The sequence below is a fragment of the Anopheles maculipalpis genome, chromosome 2RL (genome assembly GCF_943734695.1).
Source record: "Anopheles maculipalpis chromosome 2RL, idAnoMacuDA_375_x, whole genome shotgun sequence".
NCBI lineage: Eukaryota > Metazoa > Arthropoda > Insecta > Diptera > Culicidae > Anopheles > Anopheles maculipalpis.
The window spans coordinates 9,038,824-9,064,598 of NC_064871.1; the positions used below are offsets into that span (position 1 = coordinate 9,038,824).

The 25,775-nt window shown below is 42.6% G+C and overlaps 5 protein-coding genes and 2 non-coding genes across 8 annotated transcripts in view; 4 read left to right on the forward strand and 3 right to left on the reverse strand.

Moving 5' to 3' along the window:
• The window catches only part of LOC126558677 (cleavage and polyadenylation specificity factor subunit 4), a 500,167-nt gene that overhangs the window by 200,028 nt on the left and 274,364 nt on the right, over positions 1–25,775 (forward strand). The window lies entirely within an intron of this gene.
• The window catches only part of LOC126557508 (probable methylcrotonoyl-CoA carboxylase beta chain, mitochondrial), a 142,554-nt gene that overhangs the window by 27,566 nt on the left and 89,213 nt on the right, over positions 1–25,775 (reverse strand). The window lies entirely within an intron of this gene.
• The window catches only part of LOC126557207 (protein kinase C), a 283,290-nt gene that overhangs the window by 4,046 nt on the left and 253,469 nt on the right, over positions 1–25,775 (forward strand). The window contains exons 2-11 of one of the 2 annotated variants that reach the window (XM_050212894.1): positions 3,199–3,392; positions 3,476–3,637; positions 5,263–5,336; positions 5,954–5,985; positions 6,898–6,968; positions 7,040–7,324; positions 7,418–8,119; positions 8,199–8,451; positions 8,520–8,659; positions 8,740–8,929. In XM_050212894.1, the coding sequence (XP_050068851.1) occupies positions 3,199–3,392; positions 3,476–3,637; positions 5,263–5,336; positions 5,954–5,985; positions 6,898–6,968; positions 7,040–7,324; positions 7,418–8,119; positions 8,199–8,451; positions 8,520–8,659; positions 8,740–8,904 (2,078 nt within the window). In that variant the 3' untranslated portion in view covers positions 8,905–8,929. Of the gene's footprint in view, positions 1–3,198; positions 3,393–3,475; positions 3,638–5,262; positions 5,337–5,953; positions 5,986–6,897; positions 6,969–7,039; positions 7,325–7,417; positions 8,120–8,198; positions 8,452–8,519; positions 8,660–8,739; positions 8,930–25,775 lie in introns of those variants that run through there. The other variant, XM_050212895.1, reaches the window with a different exon arrangement.
• Positions 16,829–16,910, reverse strand: Trnas-gcu (transfer RNA serine (anticodon GCU)). Its single transcript has one exon. It is a non-coding gene; the product is annotated as a tRNA-Ser (tRNA).
• Trnas-gcu (transfer RNA serine (anticodon GCU)) lies at positions 17,240–17,321 on the reverse strand. Its single transcript has one exon. It is a non-coding gene; the product is annotated as a tRNA-Ser (tRNA).
• LOC126558072 (dynein regulatory complex subunit 5) lies at positions 18,636–20,093 on the forward strand. The gene is made up of 3 exons (XM_050214011.1): positions 18,636–19,524; positions 19,611–19,746; positions 19,817–20,093. The coding sequence occupies exons 1-3, from the start codon at positions 18,636–18,638 to the stop codon at positions 20,091–20,093; spliced, it is 1,302 nt and encodes a 433-aa protein (XP_050069968.1).
• On the forward strand, positions 21,274–24,209 carry LOC126557849 (dnaJ homolog subfamily C member 3). Its single transcript, XM_050213753.1, has 3 exons — positions 21,274–21,406; positions 21,618–21,728; positions 22,919–24,209. The coding sequence occupies exons 1-3, from the start codon at positions 21,313–21,315 to the stop codon at positions 24,199–24,201; spliced, it is 1,488 nt and encodes a 495-aa protein (XP_050069710.1). The 5' UTR covers positions 21,274–21,312; the 3' UTR covers positions 24,202–24,209.

Here is a 25,775-nt window from a genome sequence, read left to right on the forward strand (position 1 = left end):
TTTCAAGTCACAACATCAACCTAGCTAGGATTGACAATTTGTTTTCGAAGCTGCGCCAAGTGTTTTTGTCCATATTGACCATGTCCAAGTTTGTGCACGTATCAAATTTTGTTTGCGCAATGAAATAAACGCTGCGGAAACATTGCGGATGTTACAAAAAGCCTTCGGGGAAGAATAGATGTCGAAGAAAAATGTGTAAGGTATTCTTTGATTACCGTGGGGTGGTCCACAAAGAATTTCTTCCCAAGGGCCAAACGGTGAGCAAAGAGTAATGCGGCGGTTTCGGACCTCCATCCGACGAAATCGGCCGGATTTGTGGAAAATCAACAGCTGGTTTTTGCACAACGATAACGCGCCCTCCCATGCGGCCACCATTTTAAGGGAGTTTTTCGCAACAACTGGCACCCATATTGTTCCGCAACCGCCGTATTTGGCAGATTTGGCACCAACCGACTGTGCCTGGCTGTTCAACAAGCTAAAACGGCCGCTTTGGGGACACCGTCTTGACACAATCGAGGAGATAGAAGCCGCAGCGACGGCGGAACTAAAGGACATCCCAGCATCCGCGTTTTCCACCTGCTTCGTGGAATGGGAGAATAGGTGGAAAAGGTGCATTGCATTGGAAGGGGATTACTTCGAAAACTATTTTAGAAAAAAACGCAGACTCTTTATTTTTCGCTCACAGTAGTACTTAGTCACACCGGTCATCGAATGGCTTATTAGACTTTGTGTATACCACGTAGTTTGATAGTCAATCCTCATGTCCTCATGTCAGTCTGGACCGTCCCTGTGACACGGCGCACAATTTATTACACATAAACACGGATGTCTAAGATCTCTGATTATGTGGACTTTACTTAAGGAATTTTTCCCTCTGTGTTACGCTGAATAAATCGACATCGTTTCGCGGATATCTGGTTTTTGGGACTCGTCGGTTGACTTACATTTTGCAAAACATATACCTAGGATTCTTTAAGGTATCAGGCAGGTTCACAATATAAACAAATAGTCGTCAAACTGGCAAACTAGGCTATATAACAGTGCCGCAGTGATTTTTAAGACGCAGAAGGTGATATAGTCCCGAATCCTGTACAGTTGCAGACGGTTTTGATGATGAGAAATGATATGTGTAATGACCATCTTTTCGTGGACAAGTATGTGCCATGACAATTCCAGCAGGGTGCGCTTTATTATCTCGATCTTACAGTTCCTCTGCATATTGCGCCCCAAATTTTTGTTTTAGTTGTCGTTTGTCCTCTTATCTTTAGGCCGTGAAACTCTAACCGTGAATTTTGTTTTCCATTTAAACTCGTCAGTCTTTGGATATATTGGACTAATTATCAAAATAACTCATTATCGTCTAGTTGATAAATACCATCTGATCATGGCTGTATAGTTTGTCATCAGATAACATTCCAAGTTTCTTGGGTTCTCAACAATATTTTCATAATCATTCCCTCATGAAACGATCTTAATTCTCCTCGAAAACGTGTGTTGCTGCTATCTTGCATACGCCGACGTACAATCCGAACAGATCGCATCTCATTATCTTATCAACGATTTCCCTCCTCCGGTCTAGCCACATGATGATGCTGTTGCAGCAATTGTCATAAAAAACACCACCTCCAAGCAAAGAAGAGCACAGTGTAAATCGCTAGCTAAAATACAAACTCACGGTGTACGATTAACATGCTGTTAGCGTTTTGTTATTACTATTTGGACGAATTAAAAGCGCACGAAAAGGAACAGATTCTACTCTACGAACCAGTCATCATTTTGTGTGCCAACCAACTTCTCTAGCCTTGAAAACCCAACTAATTTTTGTGAGAAATTGAGGAATTTAACAACAATATTTTGTCGCCAGCCATCACACCACTACTATCCCAGCTTGGAATAACATACGTGCATTTTTAAAAACATACAAAACCAATCCGCACGCCGCTTCGTTGGCCGCCAGGGGAGATGAGCTCAATTAAAGCCGATTTATTGTAAAGTAGGTCAATGCAATGGATGGGAAAATGGCGCAATCTGTGTGGTAGGGGAAAAAAAAATGAAGGAAGTTGGAAGTATCGTTCCGCACCGTGTCAGTTCGCAGGGTTCGCGAAATAATGTCAGTGAAGAGGAAGGAAAGTGGGCGGAAGGGACACTCTGCTATGCATGCGGATCGTGTAGCAGAACCGTAGACGGTGGCCAACATTCTCCACAATAAATGAATCATATTTATTTCACGACGATCGTTTTTCATGACACACTCCAATTTTGTTTGATTCGTAGAAGAGTCAAGTCAAGAGTCTATTTCAATCGATCCTTGGAGGAATTCTCGTGGGTGGAAGACTTAAGTATTTATGCTTTGTAATTAACTGTCAGTGTAATTATTTGAATCACAAAACATCTTCCTGCGTCTCTTTATAATAAATAGACAGTCAGAAAGTATTCCATTATTCCTCCTACGATCAAGATCCTTACATTTCTTAATAATAAGTCGACGATTGTTGCTCAGTATTTCATCTAATGCCTGGACATGAAGTCAATCCACCTACGGCAAACTGTCCCAATATTAACTCTCTTTCCTTCAATTGCAAGTGAATCATCCTACCCGAAGCGCGCACATAATTAGAAGAAAATTATTCACATCCCATGCGGCATTCGGAGTCACGTCAAATATGGCCATGATCGTACGCCTCTTACGCCGCTACATTCCTTTCAACCGAGGCCCGTAGGAAGCTAACGATGTGAACGATGATTTCGTGGAAAATTGCACTTTGCAGCACTTTGATGTTTCGTTCCTGTGTCGGCCGTGCCCTGGTATGGATCGCGCCGTGTCTGCACTCTTTTCATCCACTTTCTCACTGCGTGAAAGGCACGTGATTTGGCAATCGGCATAAGCTGTTTGCGCTGGATTGAGTACGCGCAACGACAAAGTGGGAGTGAAACTCGTTAACACTGTAGCAGGAGGTGGTGGCGATCTATTTTGAGTGTAATTAAATTGTGGCGACACTTTCGGCTCAATTGGCGTGATGAAATATGTGCCCACCGCACTTCGTTGATTTATAAATGGTTTCACAATCATTCATCCTATTCCATCCACGCTTATTAAAACGGTGTGGACGTTTTACGATCTTTTTTGCACTTTTTTCATGGGAATCTTACTGACCGTAGAAAACTAATTATTTGTCCGGTGTTTCCGTGGTTTTGCAGATCGGTCCACCACAAAGCCACGTACCTTCGATCCGGTGTGGAACGAGAGCTTCATACATGAGGTGGAGAACGCGAACGTGCTCGGGATGACAATCTTCCACGAAGGACCTATCACGGACGTGTTCGTGGCCAACACGACAATACCGTTCGAGGATCTGGTCACGCGCAACGAGTCGGAGCAGCAGGACTTTTGGGTAAGCGGCAAAGGGCGCAGATCATTTCGACCTGGTCACATCAATTCTACTCATTTCTCTATTATCTCTTCTCTTCAACTCAGGTCGATCTCGAACCACAAGGCCGGCTGCACGTGAAGATCGATCTCCGATGGACGCAGGACGCCAACAATGTAGCCTCGCAGAACTCGTGCCGCCGGGCCGTCGTCAAGGATCAGCCATTTTTAAATCGCCGCCGCGGTGCTATGAGAAGGCGTGTTCATCAGGTCAGTTGTGCCGAGCCGAGCAGTAGCAGCCGCCACATCCTTCACCCTTTTCTCTTTCATTGATTGGGCATTGCCCTTTGGTTTGGTCACCATCCGCAAGTGAAAACGGATGACGTCGAGCGAATGGATCGTGTTTGACCCTTCTTTTTTGTAGCAACAGAGCATCAACATAAACAACTGCGGGCAACAAGAACAACAACAGCAAAAGCACACAGTTGTAATCAAACACATTCTCGAAGCGTTGTTGTGTGCCCCAGCTTTCCGTTCGCTGACCGAACGGGGTTATACATTTCTTCGCAAATTGAAAACGTACTTTGCCACGTCACCACCGCGCGCTTCAATGATGGAAGCGAGATGATGGTGATGTGTGTGTGTGTGTATTTTATGCCCTGTTTGAACGACTAGTCCATCTCACTGGGTTGACAAACGGACGCTAGTTGCTCTCTGCTCGAATTGAATTGATTAATGCGCTATACAAAATAGGGTGGCAGAGGAGGATTGTGACGGTGTAGGATATAGCTATTGTTTTTAGTTGCATTCAGAATAGTGAGCACTGTGCATTGGTTGTGCTGGTTGCGCGCTGTGATTGCTACAGGTGTAGAACAATTTTGGAATCGATTTCCCCTGAAAAGTGTTGAGAAAAGGTGTGCAGTAAGAATAGTTTTGCAGACAACATTGGTAAGCTTTTAATGTATTTTTAAATATCTTCATTTGTTTGACAATTGATGAGCTTACATGGATTTTGAAAACATTTGTTTAGAGCATGAAACACTAGGCGTCTCCATCATAGCTGGTGTGAGCGACCATGCGTCTCCATTTCGTGAAGAAAACGCGTTAAATTCGTAACAAAAAATTTATCATTTTAATTATAAAATTTTGCAAAGTGTCCAGTTACATTTGTAAAGGACGATATATGTATTTCTGGGATCAGTCTCCGGTCCGGTTCATATCATCCTGACAGTGGCACACGGGATTGATACTATTTTTAAAAGACATACGATATGTAGCGGAGAAAACAGAAGGAAAAGTTTCCGATATGTTGCATTGTATGATTTATTCGAAAGCCAAACTGGCCTGTGCAAACTGTACAACCACAATGATGCTGCTGATGATGATGATGATGATGGAGACAACTGATCTGATCTGGCACAACCTACTCGTACTTCCTACCTGTTTATGGATCCGTTTTGTGATTGAAGGAAAGCAACGACACGTTGTTTGTGTGTGTATCTGTATGCTATGTGTAATCGGAAAGGAATTCTCATTTACCTGCCAGTGTTCTGTGTTGCTTATTTTGCAACAGCAATTGGGTCATCTAAAATAAGCATGCACCACCCATAGGAAAAGCGTAATAATTTGCTTTTTTCAATAAGAATATTTAAAATTGTGATTAATGTGCGTTGCAAATTTCCAAAGCGGAGAAAAGGAAGAAATAATTATTTAAACTTTGGCATCACTTCCGCTCCAATATCCGTTTCACGATCACACGATCGAACTGTTTTGTTACTTGCTTTCATTCCTCAAATCCCTGTACACTCCGCATCCTTCATCTCCCTTTCGCGAGTTACCAACCTTCCTTCTCTAATCAACCAGGAATTGATCGTTCTTTTTCCATCTATTTCTAGGTTAATGGTCACAAGTTTATGGCCACATTCCTGCGTCAACCGACATTCTGTTCCCACTGTCGTGAATTCATATGGTAACGTATCGGAGCATGGTTTGGGTTTGGCGAATTAATTTCGGTTTCGGTTTAATTTAATGGAGTTGTGTTAAAATTCGGTGCGCGATTGTTTTCCTTTTTTTCGTCTCTACTTTTCCATGATCATTTAAGAATACAAAAGTTGGGAACAAAGCTTTTAGTATAAGTTTGAATGACAAAACATTGTTTTTTTTATTCATAAAGAACGGCCAGACCGTATTGCTAACAAAACATTGTTTTGTGAAGAGAATATTAATGAGTTCTGTATTTGGGAGCCAATGCAGACTTCACAATTAACTCACAGTCTTGTTTATGAAGAAGTTTAATATTTTTCACATATTTTGTTAACTTCACTAACATCACCTATCTGTCATAGGTTGCAAATGGTTGAAATTAACAGTACTAAAACCACTAATCATCAGTTTTGCCTCTTCAGCTAACATTACTGAAGTTTTTGTTTTAGTTTATAATCACATGAGACCAACAGCAGCATCCATCGGATGTTACAAACAGCCCTTTAAGGGACAATTTACCTCCCCCCTATTCCTTGGTCAAAGTTGTAACGTTTTTTTATTCGTGTCGCACATTTTCTTCTCTCTTTTTCGAACCTCTTACAGGGGATTAGGCAAACAGGGCTATCAGTGTCAAGGTAAGCAGATGTTGCGTATCCCTCTCAGTGTCGAGCTTCCGAGTACGGGAGGGGATCAAAAACGGCAAGAAACGGACAAGAAAGAGAGATGGTTGTGATTATATGTGTGTTTAGTTTTAATTCAAATTTTCACTTACACTCTATCGACATGCAAAACTCTTTATTTTCTATGTCGGATTTTTTTCAAGTTTGATCGTCTTTTGTTGCTTAACACAAACTTTGTTTCCTGTCGCTTCTCGTTTCTTCGATCTGAACACTTCACTTAGCTGTTGCCTACATACCTGCACCACTTTATTTAACACAGCTTTCTTTGGGGGGGAAATAATTTTCACGTTTTAATGGTATCCTTTCTTGAATCATTCACCCTCTAACATGTTTCGTTCTATGGTGGCGTCGGTTTTTCATTTGTTTCTGTTGCTGTTTCACTTACGATCATGTTCTCTCGAATGATCCTTCTAACCTGTTTTCCATCGTGCATGTCGTGATGAATTTTCCGACCGATTTCGTTCTCTGCATGTTGTTGTACCCGTTTAAGTTCATTAGCGTTCGCACGCTGCTGGGGATCCGATCGTTTGAGGGCTGTTTCTCTGCTTTTCCTATTTTATTCTGTTTTTTCACACTCTTTCACTTTCAACTGACAACTTTTCACACTGCGGCACGATCAATCGAGCTTTGTTTTTGTTTTGATTTTGTCTCATCTGAAGTATGGTTTCCGTTCGTGTGTTGCCTTTTGCGTTCAACGGTCTCTCTTTCTCTGCAGTGCAGTTTTGCAGAGAGTGTAATTGAAAGATGACGGAAAAATTCGGTTCGATAGAAGGATTGAATATTGAGTCCCCCGTCACGCCATGCAGCTACTGATCGATCGCTTATGGCGATCTGTTTTGCTTTCGCATTTCTTTCCCGATTTTACAGTTTGCACGTGCGTCGTCCACAAGCGGTGCCATAGTTCGGTCGTAACCAAATGTCCAAAGAAAAAGGATGAGGTGAGTACGGCCAAGGTTCGATCGCTAAGGTTCAGTATCATTCTAATCTTCCCTTCCTTTTTCTCTTTCAGCAAACCAAACCGACACCAACGGAAGCAGCCCAACGGTTCAATGTAAATATGCCACATAGGTTTTCAGTGCACTCGTTCAAACGGCTGACGTTCTGTGATCACTGCGGGTCGCTGCTGTACGGTATTATCAGGCAGGGGCTAAAGTGTGAGGTGTGCAGCATGAATATCCACCGGCGCTGCGAAGGCAACGTGGCGAACAATTGCGGCATCAACACCAAGCAGCTGGCGGAGCTGCTAAACGAGATGGGCATCACCATGGATAAAACACCACCCCGTAGATCTAAGGTAGAATTCCGTTTGCGACAGCGAAAGAGCACACAAGGGCACATCCGATAATAATCGTTGTCTCGTTTTTTTTTTTTTCCTATCTTAACTCAGTACTCTAACCAAACGCCTAGTGATAACCTATCGATGTCGGAGCGCTCGGACGATACGAGCTCGCTGGACACACTCTCCACCAAAAGTGGGGCAGAAAGTGAGCTCGGCGCTCACCACCTGGGCGCGGCAGCCATGCACGGTGGTGGACGTGGTCAAACGTCCAAATCTGGCGGCCCTGCAATGGGCATGCTGGTGAATCTAGGCACCGACGACGATGGGAATGCGCGACCTATGCCGGGCAAGGTGTGCCTGAACGATTTCAACTTCATCAAGGTGCTGGGCAAGGGTTCGTTCGGCAAGGTGATGCTGGCGGAAAAGAAGGGCACGGACGAGGTGTACGCGATCAAGGTGCTGAAGAAGGACGTAATCCTGCAGGACGACGATGTGGATTGTACGATGACGGAGAAACGCATACTGGCGCTGGCCGCCAAGCATCCGTTCCTGACGGCGCTGCACTCGTGCTTCCAGACGCCCGACCGGCTGTTCTTCGTGATGGAGTACGTGAACGGTGGCGATCTGATGTTCCAGATACAACGGGCCCGCAAGTTCGACGAGCCGCGGGCAGCGTTCTATGCCGCTGAGGTAACGCTTGCGTTGCAGTTTCTCCACCGTAACGGTGTCATCTACCGTGATCTGAAGCTGGACAATATACTGCTCGACGCGGAAGGTCACTGCAAGCTGGCCGACTTTGGCATGTGCAAGGTAGGCGGGACAATACCGATAGAAACGTTCCTGTGTGTGGTGCGCTAACCAAGCAACTCTTTCTTTGAAAATACTTCAGGAGGGTATCACCGGCGACAACCTAACGTCCACGTTTTGCGGTACGCCCGACTACATTGCGCCCGAGATACTGCAGGAGCTCGATTACGGACCGTCGGTCGATTGGTGGGCGCTCGGTGTGCTGATGTACGAAATGATGGCCGGACAACCACCGTTCGAGGCGGACAACGAGGACGATCTGTTCGAGGCGATCCTGCGCGACGACGTCCTGTATCCGGTTTGGCTTTCCCGGGAAGCAGTATCGATTCTGAAAGGTAACCCACACGGGTGAAGCTACCCACAATCGGTGCGAATATTTTTCACTAAACTTGCTCGATTTCAGGATTTATGACCAAAAATGCGGCAAAGCGGTTAGGCTGCACCGATGGAGAAAACCAAATCCGAAGTCATCCATTCTTCAAAGATATGGACTGGGAGGCGCTGGAGCAGCGCAAAGTTCGACCACCATTCCGGCCACGAGTGGTACCGATCGCTAACAGGTGGTGGCAGTGGAAAACTTCGTACTGAATTTTTTTCTTCTCTCTATAACTCTCTCTCTACAGCGAAGTGCTCGCGATGCACTAAACTTCGATACCGAGTTCACGAAGGAGGACCCGGTACTAACGCCGGTACCGAACGATATCATACGATGCATCAATCAGGACGAGTTTTCCGGCTTTTCGTTCACGAATCCGGAGTTTGGGCCGGAAAGGAAAATTGTTTGCTAAGTTGCCGATTGGGTGTATTTAGTTGGTGAAACAATCCGTGGAAACGACAAGGTAAAAATGGGAAGTTATTGATGGAGAGGCCGCTAGCGAAAAAGGCCCGTGGGGCATAACACCCACACACACGCACAAACATGAACGTCTCTATTTAGCGGTTGTTATCATGTGCGTGTGATGAAAATGGTGAACAGACAAACAGTTGATTTGAATTCAAATGGATATAATATGTGTCGTTGGTAGCGTTAGCATCTTCCTTATCATAGTTAAGAAAACGTTGTATTTTTTTCTTTATCACCTTCACTGCAGGGTTTTTTTTTATAGGTTTTTATTTGTTAGCCAAAACTTTTCAGAGAGCACAGGGAAATACGTCCAAAGCACACACGCATAACAGAAAAAGAGTGTGTGTTTAGAATTTGTGAGAAGGATTCGTCGACGCTGGAGAGACCAAATCAAAGCGCAAAGTGCGATTTATTTCTGCGTAATGGAACAAAATAGGAAGAGAGTGTTATACCTATCCGGGGTTACTGTGTGCGTGTGAAGGAAGAAGGGTTGAAACTTTATATACGATAAGATTGTTGTAGCACGCAGGGATGTAAAACGATATCGTCTGTATCCACCGGAGTCAGTTTCGTATAGTTGGTATAGCGGTATTGATTCGATAGGTGTTTTTAAATTTAGTATTATTAACATCTTCTCGTACGCGGTTAGGTTGATGTGTTTAGTGCATGGCATTAGCAATCCAATCGGGCACAAGGCTCACGGCACACGTGGACGCGCGTTACCGGTGCTCCGGTAACGCGTTGTGAATCTGGTTTTACGTTCTCAGTCCCTCCCAGTGCGTTTTCCCTTTTATTAACGCAAAAATCTAACGTTAACGTTTTCTTGTTAATGCTACGCGATAATAATGCTTGTTACAATCCCCACGCTGAATTATACTGATAAGCGTAACTTGGTGTACACATCACTACTGTGTAATGCAATCTCATTAAACCACTCATTCGTTTATCGTTTAATTTTAATGTCCAATTAGGAAAAAACACACATGGCCATTATTAGTTACATTATTTCCAGTTAAATCTAGCTAAATTTATTCGAGTTTCTAGTAGCCTTTTGAGTACTTTTGTTTTGTATTCGGCAATAGTATTAAGAGCTAGGGCCAGGAAATATTTTACCCACTCTCTTCGATAACGGAAAATCGCGTCGTCTAGCTCTATTGGGCAAGAAAAGAAGGAAAAAAATACTTTGTTAAGTTACTGTTTGTAGTTATCTTCTTTAAGTGCGCTTTAACTCCACAAAAAAAGCTTAAACATGGATGAACAAATTACGTATTTTTCGTCGATAAGTAATCGGATTAATTTTAGCAACGGCAACAACCGTTAGTGGGTTTTACGTTACAAACCGCCCTATAGTGAGTGTAATTGGTTTGTTATGGAACACTTTCGGTAAACGATTTTGCATTTATTTTCATACCGGTCGGAAGAATTAAAGGAAGTAAGGACCATTTGAGTTGTTAGCCGAATTATACAAAAACGCGCACACACATACACACAAAACAGTGCTATTTGAATGCTAGTCATTAGCCAGTTTTAAATAGTAAATTATCCCGCAAAAGCTAAACAGATTTGCGAAAAACGTGCATCCTTATTTAATGTTTAATTGTGTAAGCCGTTACCTGTTGAAGTTCTGTTTGATACCGTACCAAACAATCGTTCTGCATATATTTTAACAAATGTTTTACTCTTAAACTGTCGCGTTTTTTGTTGTATACTAGCAAATGTAATATTTCTACCAAAGAACATCGGAACGTGTGCGAGATAGTGTGTGTGTGTGTGTGCGTACTTTTATCTCGAACCAAGGCAATGGCATTAAAAATTGGGGCAGTTAAGAGCAGAAAGAAATCGAGATTGATCTTGGAATAGGAAAATCCCGAAGCCAATTTCTTTTTCGTCGTCTCCTTTTTTTTTTTTCTTTGGAAGTGTAGTGTGCGTTAGGGATGATTGTGTTGACTGGTTGGCTGGCTGGCTGGCCCGGGAATGATCTTCCCCCTTGCCATAGGATAGCTAATTGTTAGTAGACTTGAGAAATAGGGTATATGTATGTGTTATAGCTGTGTGCATCAGGTTTTTGCAAATGTTTGCTGTAAAAGAAATACGTACAGTATTCGGTTTACTTTTTTGCTGTTGTTTTCTTGTTTAAATAGCACAACTTATTTATATACAGTACTGTCGTTGTAACGGTGTGTGCATGGATGGATGTGTTGACTAGTGAAGAATGTTTAACAATAGGAAAATGGGAGAGATAATTTATGAGATGATCAAAACCAAAGGTACACAAATTGATCGGATGCTTGGGTATGTAGAAGAGAGGTAGGGAGGAAGAGAGCAAGAACTGGCTGTTTTATAAAGGAGCACAAAACAAGTGGGTTATCAGACAGTTTAATTTACTTCAAACCCGGAGATACATTTTCCTTCCAAACGTGGCATATCTTTGTGCTGTTTTTTTTTTGTTTTTTTAAGCCAATAAGAACATTATAATCTCAAGCGCGTATCGTCATCCCTCGAGGCTCTGAGGGATCTCGCATCTGCGGATAACTATAGTATTTTTTTGTTTTGTTTGCGGTGCCTTTGAACAGACGGTAGGCTTCGTTCCACAGTCGATCTTCCGATCGATCCAAACATCTGTAAGAAACTCGAATTGCTTGTTTAGACGAAGCGCAAATTAAGATTCTCTTACGCTTCTTGCTAAAACAAAACTATTTCGAAAAAGGAGGGGGCTCCCAATGAACATCTTCATACAGAAAAGGGGAAAAAGAAGCCTGATCGTATGTACAAAGCGAAACTTTTCAACTAGGGGGAAAAACGAGTGCGAGTAGAGTGTGTTAATTCACCGGCACAATAGTACAGGCAATGTTGTAATGTTGTATTTAGTTGTTAACTATTATCGGTTCGTCGTGTTTCGTCGTTCGTGTACAATTTCATTGTGATTGTGTCGCTTTACTACAGTAGTACAGGGTGGGTCAGAGAAGAGGAAGTAGAGGGATAATTAAGGGAGGAAGAGAAACACTACAATCGTAATCGTATTAGCTCTCACTGCACAGTTGCAGCAAAAAAAAACAGTACAGAGGCTTTGAGCTTTCATATACGGGTGCGTGTTTGGCCGGTTTGGCGGCGGGGCAAGTTAGAATCCACGGATTTTTCACTGGGTAAGGGTAATGCCCTTTTTGTTTGGAAATTTTCCTTCCTTAGGTGCGTGATCTTTTTTGCCGTTTTGCTCGTCCCTCAGCCCATTAGTTGACAGGAAAGAACACTGACCCATCCCGCATTCCCCAACACGCCGGGACTGTTATGAGCTGATCGCCGACATAACAGTGGTGTTTGAACATTAAGTGTAGGCGTGGCGTAAAATATATTATTGCACAAACACAACTAAGAAAAGGGTTAAAGTGTTGACAGCAAAAGCAAAATACAAAAATTCCGTCTGATAATATTAACAAACATTTAAAAGAAAAAAAAGAATACAAATGCAAAGCGAAAAAAATGTGCGCTCGCGCGCGCACACACACAACAAACCATCTAAGATATAGGAAGGTGTATAAAACGAACAAATAAGAGGCATGCAAGCGGCAGCATGTAAAGCATAAAAGGCCTTGAAAAAACGGTAACAAAAGCAAGGTGGATTAGCGCTACTGAGACACGCGCGCACACACACATAAAAACAGAAAGAAAGGTATGAAACTTGTGCGGCTATAGGGTGGATGATTAGTGCAAATGTTTGTAGTATATTTTGTGCCGGAATGGTGCATTGAAATGGAGATAATGTTAGTAAAACAAAACCGAAACCTCCCACAGTAGGTCTGTGGTTTTTTTTTTTTGGGTTGCACACTTTGTAATTTATCGGAACGCAGATGCATGTTTGGTTTTTATTTCTTACTTCTGCAAATTTACGGAATGTGTATGTAAAGATTCGAAGGTAGACGGTAAAAAAGGGATATAATATTCTTTCCTGTGTTAGTATTTTCTCTCGTGAATGGAAGCTGTTACACATGACTCCATTCCGACAGCACGCTTGTACATTATTAGTAAGGGTGGTAGAATGTGGTGTCTATACGCTCTTTAACTCAATTAAATTAAATTAAATTTTAATTTTTACGAGCAGTCAAACATTCGAACTAGCGAAGTTTTCAGTTGCAGCTTTTCTTGGGTTTATTGTACGGTTGCGTTTGGTCCTTGCAATCTAATTCCAATTTGCTGCAAAGCTTCAGACACGATTATCGTGGCCTACCACGTTTCCTGGATTGCAGTATGTGCGACCTAATAAAAGAATGTGGGCTTGATCGTCTGGTGCCATTCTCATGACATGACAAGATGAGATCTTGGTTCCACTCTAACGGGGCCATAAAAAATCTTCTGAGCCCTTTCTTATCGAATGAGGCGTAAAAGAAAATCATCAGTTTTGTCTTATACAAGATGGTTCTCGATGTTTCCTCCTCTGGACATCTCTCTAGCGTCAGATTTTTTTTTATCTATGAAGCGCAGACCGATATGCCCTTTACATTTTACCTATTGGCTTCTTGATTGTCCTTCCAAAAAATCCGGCAAGTTTACTCCAAATGACTTTTTTCTTGTCAACTACTTCTTTTGAGTGCTACAATAACAGCAAAAGTTGTGTTAACGAACTGAAAACCGGAACATGGGAAACACCCTGCTAAATCACCGTACAGAAATTCATTTGGCGTTCGTGTGTAAATTAGTTGCATGTTAGGTAGACAAAAACACTCCGATGATTACCCCGTCTAACAATACATCGTCCCATACAGTGATGCGATGCTTATTGGAGTGTTGGAAAAAATTGGAACCATCCTCAAGTGGTAGGAAGCAAACCAAAAGTTACGTCTCTAAGGTGAAAAAAAAATCTACAAAACAAAAACATACAACACCTCGAAACAAAGAGAAACTTTGTGTGCTTGAGCATATAAAAACAAGACAAAAAGGAAATAAGAAAGAATAAAAACAAGACATACACAATCGCCAAAAAGCAAGCAACAATAAACAAAACAAAAGGAAATGCTAAATGAAATCAAAGCGAATATATGAACAGAGCCACCCAAAACGCAAAAGCTTAAGAAAGACAGTAAGAAGAAGTGCTTGTATAGGTTGGAAAAAATGGGAAATTGTGGATTAAAACCTAGAATACAAAATAACATACAAAATAAACAAAAACCACCAAGCACTGCAAAAGAAAGAGACGGAGAGAATGGGAAGAATAGGAAGCGAGCGAGAATACACAAATAAGGAAGAAAATACACACAAAGAAAAACAGAAGCTAAACGCAGTTTGCGGTGTATACATGCGTGAAGCAAAGAGAAGCGGAAGAGCAAATATATATATTGGAAGAAACATATATATATATAGATATACATATACATATAGATATATACAAATACATATAAGAACAAAAGTAAAAGTGAGAACATAAATTAAGAAATTTATAAAAATGAATCAAGCGAAAAGAGAGAGAGGGAGAGAAAGCAAGAAGAAAACAGCGCAAACGCATCTCTAACTACAGCAAGTAGCGCAAAGAATGTAATGTAATCGGTTTTAAACAAGAAACAAAACAAAACAAAAAAAACAATGCGACACAAAATTAAACAAGCACATACATTTAGGGAATTGGAGAAGCAATCGGTGGTGTGTGTGCGTATGCGTGATCCGCTCAGTAGTTGACAAAACTTATGGGTTCAACAAAATGGTGTGTGCTGATAGTGTGGTCATTTATGATCGCCACCATTATGAAAGATGGCTGCCCAGGGTAGCCCCGAGTGTCTACCGTTTTCAGCACGTTCTTACACTCAACTACGCTACACATTTTCGATCGAGAATAATCCTCTTGCCCATGCGGATATCTCATTATTGTCCGGCTCGAAGCATATCGTGTCCAGCCCAGTCCCTGTGTAGGTGGTAAGGAAGAACAAACAAACAAACAAACAAACAAACAAAACAACCAAAAAGTCCCACCGTGTACCTAAGCAAATGAGATATCCGCCACCCTTTCTATATCCATTCTCGCTGTCCCTTTCAGCAGCAGCGGGCTTTCGTTAGTAGGTTTTTCCCGATTTTCTTTTACTTCAACCTCCATGTAAGGAGGATCGCCTCTTGTACGTGTGTATGCGTGTGTGTATATGTGTGTGTGAGTATGTATGGCAATTCGGCGCATGTGTGCGATGTACTTTTAAGGATTTTTACTCTATGAAATTCTTTTGGGGCGCGCGTGTGTGTGAGGCGTTTTGGCATGAGCGTGATAAATCAAAATTAATTATTTGTCCAGTATCTTTGGTGAAAAAAAAAAATAAAACGAACGATATGCTTGGTAGGACAATGGAATCCGTTAAGGATTATTTCGATAGAAAATGGAGTCATTAATATAGTTTTGGTATTAAAATTCTATGAATTTTTCTTTAAACCTTGTGCGAACAACAGAAACACCCTTCCATCGGTGAAATGTTTGTGAGCTTTTACTTAAACTTTCGCGAGACCTCGTACCAAACCCTGTCTGTAGCACTAGCCGGAAAACGGACTCTTGGACTCTGGAGCCCAACCGCGGAAGATCCTCAGAAGATCAGTAGCAAAAAAAGGGAGCAGACTCAACCAAAACCGGTCAGAAAAGGCCGCGAAACGATAGTTCATCATTGCACAAGAGGAAACGAAAACCAAGCATGAACTGTTGTGTGAGCGTGCGTGTGTATGTGTGTAGTAAGCCCACGATCCAGCGTGTCTGTCTCTCAGTGAGTGTGTGTGTGTGTGCAATGTCGCTGTTATTTTGTCGTAAAAAAGAAAAAAAAAATACATTTAAAGACCTCTTGGAAGATGGCTCTTAAGCTTTTGGTGCAAGCAAAACAAAACAACAAAAATGGTTAACGGTTAAAAAAAACCGACTAGGAAGGATCAAGGACAATGCCCAAGGAGCCAGTGTAATAAGTAGTTTGTCGTCCCCCCATTTGTTTGGTGCCGCCATTCCCCCGGGGAAAGGAAAAAGAAACCCCCCTGGCGAAAACGGAAAATGAAGATAAGAAAGGAGAAATAAATAGAAGAAGAAAAAGAGAAAACAAAACAAGCAAAATGATACAAAACTGGGAAAAGCCTGACAAAAATAACCCCACTTTTATGGAGAAATGAATATAGGAAGCAAAACACAAGAAGAAAAGAAGAAAAAAACCCACACACAAACAAAAAAAAACTATCATACCGAGACATGCGCACCATCATCAGGTGGGCAGAAGAGAAAGAGTGGGTGTGTATGTGTGCGTGTTTGTATGTATGTATGTGTGCATCGTGTGTGTGTGTGTTTTACAGACATGTTGTAAAAGTAGCAACTAGCACGTGGCGTATGATGATGATGATGATAAAGGGAACGCGTTTGCTGAAGAAGAAAAACAAACAGAACAAAATAAATAAAACACACAAAGCACACATACAGGCATGCACGCACACTCTCCCATGGAAGAATAAGAAGAAGAAAAACAAAAGTAAACAAAGCGTAGTTTGTCGTGCAAAAGAAGAAAGCGAAAGAATGAAGAAAAAACACACACAAAAATTCAAAATTCATTCGACACGAGGAGCAAAACAAAGAAAGAGAAAGAGAGAATGAATATATATGAGAATATAAATACCAAAAAATATTATATAACAAGAAATAAATATATATATACATATATTAAAATATGTGATTATACCACAAAAAAGCCTCTTCTCCGGCCCCGGTTTGTGTTTATTGTTGTTGCGCTTTTCCATTTTTGTGTTTTTATATTTGTGAGTCTATTGTTGATTGCACGAAAATTTTATTCCATAACTTATCTGCCTGTGGGAAAGCAGAAGTAATTAAAATACACAAAGAATGGTTCTTCTTCTACCCACTCCGTAACGGAGGAGCTCGACGAGGATGGGATTCGAACCCACGCGTGCAGAGCACATTGGATTAGCAGTCCAACGCCTTAACCTCTCGGCCACCTCGTCATGTGTGGGCCGGGGTAACCCGTTTCAAATTACAAACATGTTTTATTTTTCTTTAAATTTTTAATTAATTCACACTTTAGTAACTGCAATGCTTCGAGACATAAATATTTTATTCAACTCCATTTTGATGTTTTGTGTCAGAAATGGTATTCTTTTACTTCTTAAAAAACAAATTCACCAGCACAAAGCGCAGTTGTATTGATTCTCTTTTGTTGCATATCAAAAAATAAACAACAAACTTGAGAAAAATATTGTCAAATGTCGTAGTAAACCAGGTCGTAAAATGGTGTGATAACGATGATGACCGGTCCCAAAAAACTATTTCTTCACGACGAGGATGGGATTCGAACCCACGCGTGCAGAGCACATTGGATTAGCAGTCCAACGCCTTAACCTCTCGGCCACCTCGTCTGATGGCTGAAGGTCACGTTATATCCCAATATTACTTTAGCACGCTGATTGCCTCTGCTACGCCAATGCACCACATGGACGCTTTTCCATTTTCCATTATTTACTTTCAACCAAAAATTAAAGTAAATCCATTAAAATTAATCGCACGGAAATGCTTTTCCATCCGAAAACCTTGTGAGCATGTTTCCCCTTTCGCTTGAGCAATGATTTATTTAGGAAAATTGTGATAATGTGAGAAATGGGCAGGCTGCCCTTATGCCCTATGTATATCTCTGTCAAGGTCTGTGACAGTGACTGTTTCCCGTGCCAATAAGGGAAGCAAAAAGTATAAAACAGATTTAACAGTGTTTTCCCTTCGTTTTTTTCCCGTGACCGTGGGGTTGGTGCGTCCGAATCAATAAAAACCACAGATGTGTGTGGTAACACAACAAATCGGCGATCGTACTGCTGCTGCAGCGTGAATTTCTCGTGTGTCAGTTGATCGTATTTGGTGGACGTCATAATTTTCAAGAGGATTTCCGCCGCAGCGTCGATGGCCCGCCAAGGCAATAACAAAAAAGGCATTAAAAACACCATCGGTGTATTTAATTTTAGCAAAATTGCACGCGACACGAGCTTATCGTTGAGGATGATGTGCTGAGGGATGATGGATTTGAGCGAGACAAATTTCAAAATCCGATGCTCTAGCTGCAAGATACATGATGAGAACCGGCCAGTAAGCCACTAGGTGGGTCTATTGTCAAAACAGTGCGAGGGAAAGTTGCATCCTGCGAACCTTATGGTGTGTTTGGAGTCAGCAACAGAGACCTTTAGACCTAACGAGAATCGTAAACGTTGGCTTGCTCGCGACATGGATGGTCAACAACATCACCAACCCGAGACGCGACCTGACAGCTGGCGTTAGCTTGTCTACCCACAATCGTGTCCCAATCGTTGTTACCCGAAAGTTTGGTGAAAGAAAGCAAAAAAAAAACCCTCGGAAAAACGTTATGTGTGCGTTTTCCCGAAACGCTTTAGAGAATGTTTTTCCCTACCATCGGAAGCATCGGAATATTACGAAGAACATCAGGCGCGAGACGGGATAGTAGCAGTTGTTGTAGCACTGCCACAACAACCAGACGTTTGGCAGTAGTGGAACGCCGTCGTGTCCCAAGTGCAACAAGTGGGTGGTGTATTATCGATCAAACTTTTCGCGTCCTCAGTGGGTAGTTGTCTGTTGCTCCCGGTGCCCGCCGAATTGTTTAGTGCGTCGGAACGCTTCTTGTATGGTGAACTAAAAATTTATACTTATTACTAAAGAATTCTGACACTGCAATGAAGTATCCCAACACGCTGGACCTCAACACGTACCGGGCGTACATGTGCGCTCGGCATCTGAACCGGGACAAGACCCGTTTGCTGGATGCCATCAATCTCGACTGGGACCTAAACGTGCCGGAACCGCTCAAGGTACTCTGTCTGAAAGCGATAGCCGACAATTGGATGACCGTCCCATATTTCCGGGAGCTACCACTCTGCGAAGACCGTCAGTATCTGCTCGATCTGCTCGATCTAAACTTTCCGCTGGAGAATCTATGCTCCCGAGTGCGTAGTGACGCGTTCTGGAAGCGTGCCTTTCATCACCGTTGGCGTAGCTTCGTACCGATCGAGGTTGGCACGAAACCCTGGATACGGATCTACCTCGAGCAGCATCTGTCCGAGATGGTGGAACATCTTAAGCCGAACGATTACGATCAGGAAGGGATCAAGAGGATCGTCGATCTGTGTTCACCGTTCGTGCGAGAGTTGCGCATCGAACGGTTGCAACCCTCCCTGTCGGACAACAGTGACCACGTACCGTTGGATGTGGTGTTGGCCAACTTGCGTCGACTGCAGCGCATCAGCCTGACGTACGATGTGAAGGATGTGGGACACAACTTCTTTCTCGGGTGTGCCACCATTACCGAGATGGATGTGAAGCTAATGACGCAAGGTCTCGAGCGTTGCTGTGAGCTGACGGAGTTCCGGCTGCACAGCAGCAAACTCGAACCAACCATGATGAAGCGCATCAGTGCCGCACTTGGCAAGGGTTGTCCTAGCTTGCGTACGATCGCCTTCCCACACTGCCGCTGTGGGGATATTGGGCTGCGAGCGTTCTGTGAGCCAATCCATCCGAACTCTTTCCCGAACGTGCGAGAAGTTATACTAACTAACAACTTTTTGTGTAAGCAAAGGGACACTCGAGGGGCTGCAGCCAGGTAGTTGTTTGGATTACTGATGCATCCCATTTTGTTGCTTCCCCCCTTGTAGCTCCGGAGAGTGTCCAAGAGCTAACCTGGCGACTACGGCATCGTCAAATCGAAAAGCTGGACCTGAGGCTCAATCCTATCCTTACCGAGGGTGCCGCATTCATCATGACCAGCGTGTTCTACATGCCCTTACAAGAGTAAGCACCGAGGCAAATTCTGCTGAACACAAAAAGAAGTACTCCTTATTTCATTCTTTCATTTCCACAGACTCAATCTTAGCTGCTGTTCGATCGATGAACAGATCGAGGAGTGTCTGCTGATGCTGATTCGCTTCAATTGCACAATCAAGCGGTTCGACATCTCCTCCAACCGTCTCTCGCCGGCCATGGGCGAACGGTTGCTGCAGCGTGTCCACGAAAATAAAACGCTCCAGCAGTTCGATTTGCGCAACACGGACATCTCGTACGATGTGCGGGCCATCATCGATGAGGTAATATTGGAGAATCGCGATCCGCACAGTTTGCACATGTGGCAAGCACGATGAAAGGCGATTCGGTAGGGTTAAGGGGCTTTAAGTTATGATATATGAAACGAGCAGCATTAAATGGCGTAATTTCCCTCGTTCTTATCGGTGAATGGATAAATAAAGCGCTGGATGGAACAACTAACAGGAAACACTGTCAACCAAAGTAGTAATATTATGTATCAGCAGATGCTGTGGCTGTTTGAAAGGATCAGTTTTCCCTACGGATGTTGGTCTCGCGCTACAATGCCTCCGCGCGGAGCGGGGAATGCCTCCCCGCTCCGTCGCAAGGATTGGGAGAAGTCGTCGCCTGCTCGGGTCTGCAGTTAAATACTTCTACTGGCTACTGGCCAGGAAAAATGTTAACTCTCCAGCCTTAGCGAAACTGTTGAGTAAAAAATTGAATCCGAATTGAATAACAATGCCCTTAAAGAGCTACAAAACAGCTTATGAGCTCCGCAACGGATCTTGAAATAGATAACGATTTTTCTAACATGCACTAAAAATTGACTGGTAATTGTAGGGTGTGTGGGTGATAAAGGATGTTAATTAAAAATCCAATAACAGTTTTAACACAAAACATCAATTGTATTTAAAATGTGTGAAAGATATCAACAAATTTCACAATCACAAAAAAAAAGGTTTAAATAGGTATATTGCTTGCAAATTTTATACACGGACTATTTAACTATTCTACTTTTTTTTATTTATAAAGAACGGCCAGGCCGTATTGCTTACTATTCTACTTTTACAATAACATAATTTTACAATCATCTTTTTTATAAAGTGTCATTACACTACTTACTTACATCTTCCACCGTGCGGTTCAACCTTTTCGACCAATCAGCGTGCAACACACACATTGCTAGCTGTCACTGACGAGGAGCACAGAACGTCAACACGTAAATTTTGGATCGCTGCAAAAAGCTAAAACAACGGACCAGTTCAGAAACAATACACACAGTTGGTGCACCTCGTATTGCTTGCTCGGTGTGTAAGTTTAATAGACAAATTAGTTGAAGGTGCGATGCAGATCGCTGCAGCACATTGGCCAGCGTAAAAAAGTGAACATATCAAAGAGAGTGTGTCCCGTCCCCGATACTACAAAGTGCCACAGTATTCACCGAACCGAACGGGACTTTTCCGGTTGTCGTGTACCCGCGGGGACTGCACCAGTGGAAAGAGAGATCCCCCGACCGAAACGGGGTAAAAAAGACGGAGAAAACAAGGGTTCACCGATATGTTGTTAAATATTCACGACTCATCACAGCTGGCCGATAGCCGGCGGTTGGGAACTGTGCTGTTATTTCTATTAATAGAGCTGTTCTTTGATGGTAAGATTTTTTGGGGGATACGAATCCTACCCCGGTTCCCACGCAACTCTCGATGAACTGACGTGTCCAATACGTGCAGCAAAACAAACCGCCCAGTCCCTCCCCCCAAAACTCCCTGGTGGCTCAGTAGTTGACTTGCGAAATTGTTAACTACAATTAACAATACAAGAACATATGAGAAAATCATCTAAATGAGCGTTCTGTATTGCAGGTGCTGAAACTGCCTCACAAGCTGAAATCGATCGGCATCTAGAAATTGGTCGAGACTTCCTGGCCCGAGGTCAGCTGTCGGATGCGTTAACGCACTACCATGCAGCTGTTGGTAAGTAACCGTTGGAAACACACAAAGTGGCGTGCATATGCTGCTTTAATCTTCACGTTCATGGTCAGGCTTGGACTGTTAAACAAAGCAGGCGGGATGATTTTGATTGTTTATTTCTCCAAACGCACGTTCATTAGTTGATAGTGTTGTGTGTGCAATACAGGACCCCAAAAGTGGTTTTTAATGTATTAAACATTACTAAAAGACTATCGTTAAGTATCCACTTGATTAAATAATAATTTTAAACCCAATTTTGGGTATTAGATTATTTGCACAAATGGTAAATGTACTCACAACAACAAACACACATACATAACCAGGCCTTAGGTTGATAATACTTATCACTATCAGTATCATAGACACGTACCTTCGCTTCATTCTTTTTCTATTTACACACTCTGTCTGTTCGAAATGACGTGTCCATTGGAAGTTGCTTTTGAAGCCAGTCCTCTCTACAAGCCGCCGGCATGGGCCACAGGAGATATCGGAATCAAAATTCTGTGGTTTTTGTGTAGTGTTTTTGAATTTTCTAGCTTTAAAATCGCTTTTTGAAAACCTATTTAAATAGTTTAAAATTGTGAAGGCTGGTTAAAAGTATTTCAATCCGTATCCGCATGCGGAATAGGCATTGAATCTCTTCTAAAACACAAGCTCCCGTTACAATAAATGAATGACTTTTGAGCTGCAAATTAAAGCGGTTGGTTATCAAGGAATTGATTAGTCGTTGATAAAGTCAAAAAAAAAGAAGAGTTTTCTCGATCAAATCAATTCTCAAACAAATGTTATTAGCTCGACAGCAAATAGTCTTCCCTTTCTTGAAAATTTCATGTAAATACGATGAGCAGATGAAAAGATACAAGCGTTAGAATACGACAAAATACAAACATATAACATACAAAATATATGACCAAGACGATAAGGTGATTTTAGAAAATAGGGGCATAAATTGAAAATTAAATCAAAAGTTATATTTCCAAAAAGAAACAAAATTTCTATAAAATGTTTTTGTATGCATTTCAAAAGTTTGAACCTCCTTTAAATGAAATGTTATTGAAAAATGAAAATGCAAAACATACCCATGCCAGGTGGTCATTGAAATGAAGGTGAAGGAAGGAAGGTTCTTGATCCACCTGTTTTTTAATGTCCTTTTCTTCACTTACACACTTTCTCCCTATTTTTCTTCACTACAGAGGGTGACCCAAACAACTATCTTACCTACTTCAAGCGTGGCACCGTGTACTTCGCCCTCGGGAAGGCCAAATTTGCCATCAGCGACTTTACGCGCGTGCTCGAACTGAAGCCCGACTTTACCGCGGCCCGAGCGCAGCGTGGTTCCGTGTACCTGAAGATGGGCGACTTTGAAAATGCCGAGCTAGACCTTATGGTTGTGCTGCGCATGGATCCACACAATGCGGAAGCAAACGTACATTTTAGCCGCATTGGACCAGCCCGCGACCAGTGGATACTGTGTGTGGATTTGATGGAGCGAGGTGATTTTAATACAGCCATCGCACTGCTCACCCAACTGCTTGAGGTGTGTCCTTGGTCGGTACCGATTCGTGAATCCCGTGCCCAGATGTACCTGCGGATCGGTGACCGTATGGCGGCGGTTAGCGATTTCCGATCGGTTAATCGATTGTCGCACGACAGCACGGACGGTTACTACCAGCTGTCCCGCATCCTGTACGATATTGGTGATTCCGGTGCGGCACTGAAAGAGATCCGCGAGTGTCTGAAGCTCGACCCGGAGCACAAAGATTGCTTCCCGTTCTACAAGAAAATCAAAAAGGTGGATAAAGTGTACGTGGACGCACAGCAGGCACGGGAAGAGCAGCGGTACAGGGACTGTGTAGCGGGGGGCGAAAAACTAGTCAAGCTGGAACCGGACGTTCCGATGATCGTGTACAATGGTAAGCAGCTGCTGTGCAGTTGTCTCGTTAAGGAGGAAGAGTTTACCGATGCTGTTGTACGGTGTCGGGAAGCGCTCGACATCTATCCCGATCCGGAGGTAATGTGTGATCGGGCCGAAGCACTGATTGGTGCGGAAATGTACGATGAAGCGATCGCCCAGTACCGGGAAGCGCTCGACATTAACGATAATCTGCAGCGAGCGAAGGATGGCATTGAACATGCGCAGCGCGTACAAAAGCAGGCGGAAAGGCGAGATTATTACAAAATACTAAACGTTAAGCGTACCGCGACAAAGCAGGAAATTGTGAAAGCATACCGAAAGGCGGCCCAAAAGTGGCACCCGGACAATTTCCAGGGCGATCAGAAGAAGATGGCGGAGAAGAAGTTTATCGATGTGGCCGCTGCGAAGGAGGTGCTGACGGATCCGGAAAAGCGACGACAGTTCGATGCCGGACAGGATCCGCTCGATCCGGAAGCGGGCCGGAATGGGTTCGGTGGAGGTAATCCGTTCCATCACTTCCATCACGGGTCACCGTTCCAGTTTAAGTTCCACTTTACGTAATGTGTGTCTGTTCTCCCTTAACCGTCTCCATCCGTGTTCCGGGTTCCTTTTTTGTTTTGTTAGATCTATAATCACGCGCGCAAACTCCCATTTTTGCGATCAAGCTCAGGTGGTTTCGCTTTTTGTTTTCCTGTTTCTTTTGCATAAATCTTCGCTATTGACAAAATTGCCTTAATAACCACTTTTAACGGTTTTTGTCAATGCAAATCTGATTTATTAGTGTTTGATTAATAGGCAGATTTTGTCAATACGGATTAGCTCTCAATTCAAATAAGAAACAGTGTATGTACCACCATCGTGCAGGGCAGGTGTTGCTAGGAAACCGACCGAACCGAAGTGCCAGCTTTAATTTATTTTTCATCAAATCAGTTAGGGATTTGGTTTGTTGTGTTTTTGGCGGCAAATGGAGGCCTTCTTGAGGCTGTTAAACGTTTAAATTTTACCAATCCTATTATCTTCTCTCCACACACAGCCAGATGGTCGTCTATAGTGCGAGGAAGAAACAAAACCATAAATCGAAACATTCACGAGTGAAGCGTGATTGCATGAAGAACTGTGTTACTATGGTAACGTGTTTTTTTTTATCTAAAGCTCTCAATTAGTTGAGCGTAGCGCGTGTGGATTGCTACGATTAACCGCCAGATTCCCTGCAAATACGAGAAGGATGTTGTTGCATATGTCGACACACTGTTCGATAGACTGATAGAAGGAAAAAAACGGTTCAACTGAAAGAAGACGATCGAACGCGGAAATAAAAAATAGCTTGTTAACGTGTTTTTTTTTGTACATATTAAATACGAAATACGCTTTGATCACAATCTTAAAAGCTACAAACGATAAACAATAAAACCTCTTAGTGATATTAGTAAAAACTGTAATGCGTGTTTGTTGGTTTTGTACTTTTCTGAACTGGAAAGCGAAAATTGGGGCAAGTGTTCCACGGCAAGTGTTTGAGGCATCCGGATGCACCTGGTAGCCAAACCGTTATTTTCTCCGGCTCCAGGAATCCAATTGATTTGAAATTTGGGGCTACCCGTGCAGCCGGCAACTTGGGACGCTTATAACTTTTGTTGTAAGTAGTTCAATTGTGTTGCTAAATATTAATGAAAATTTAATTACCTCTTCTTCTTTCTATTGATGTAGAAGTCCACCAAGTCCGAGCAAGAGTAGAGCCACCTCTACTCTTGATCGTTTTCAATCGTTTTCGTGCTGCTTGCAGCTTTTAGAAGATTATGTCACAAGGCTAAGGTGCAATTTTCAGAATGTCATTGCTAGCAAATAAGAAGTTACTGGTGTTGTAGTTTTAATTAAAGCCGTCAACGTTCTTTATACTGCGTTGAAGCTGTTCAAATCAACCGATTGTATTAGATTTGTGAACAATAAATTAGGAAAGGAAGTATATTTAATAAATATGTGTCGTTTTAGTTAGTTTTTTTTTTCTTCTTGCTGTGTAGAACGAGGACTTCTGTAACGGTTTTTATTCAAATTAAAACACCTTCAACTTTTTATTTACTCGAACTTTTAGCAAAATTCTGAAAAAATAAGATTATATCCGATTTACAGTTCTATAAACT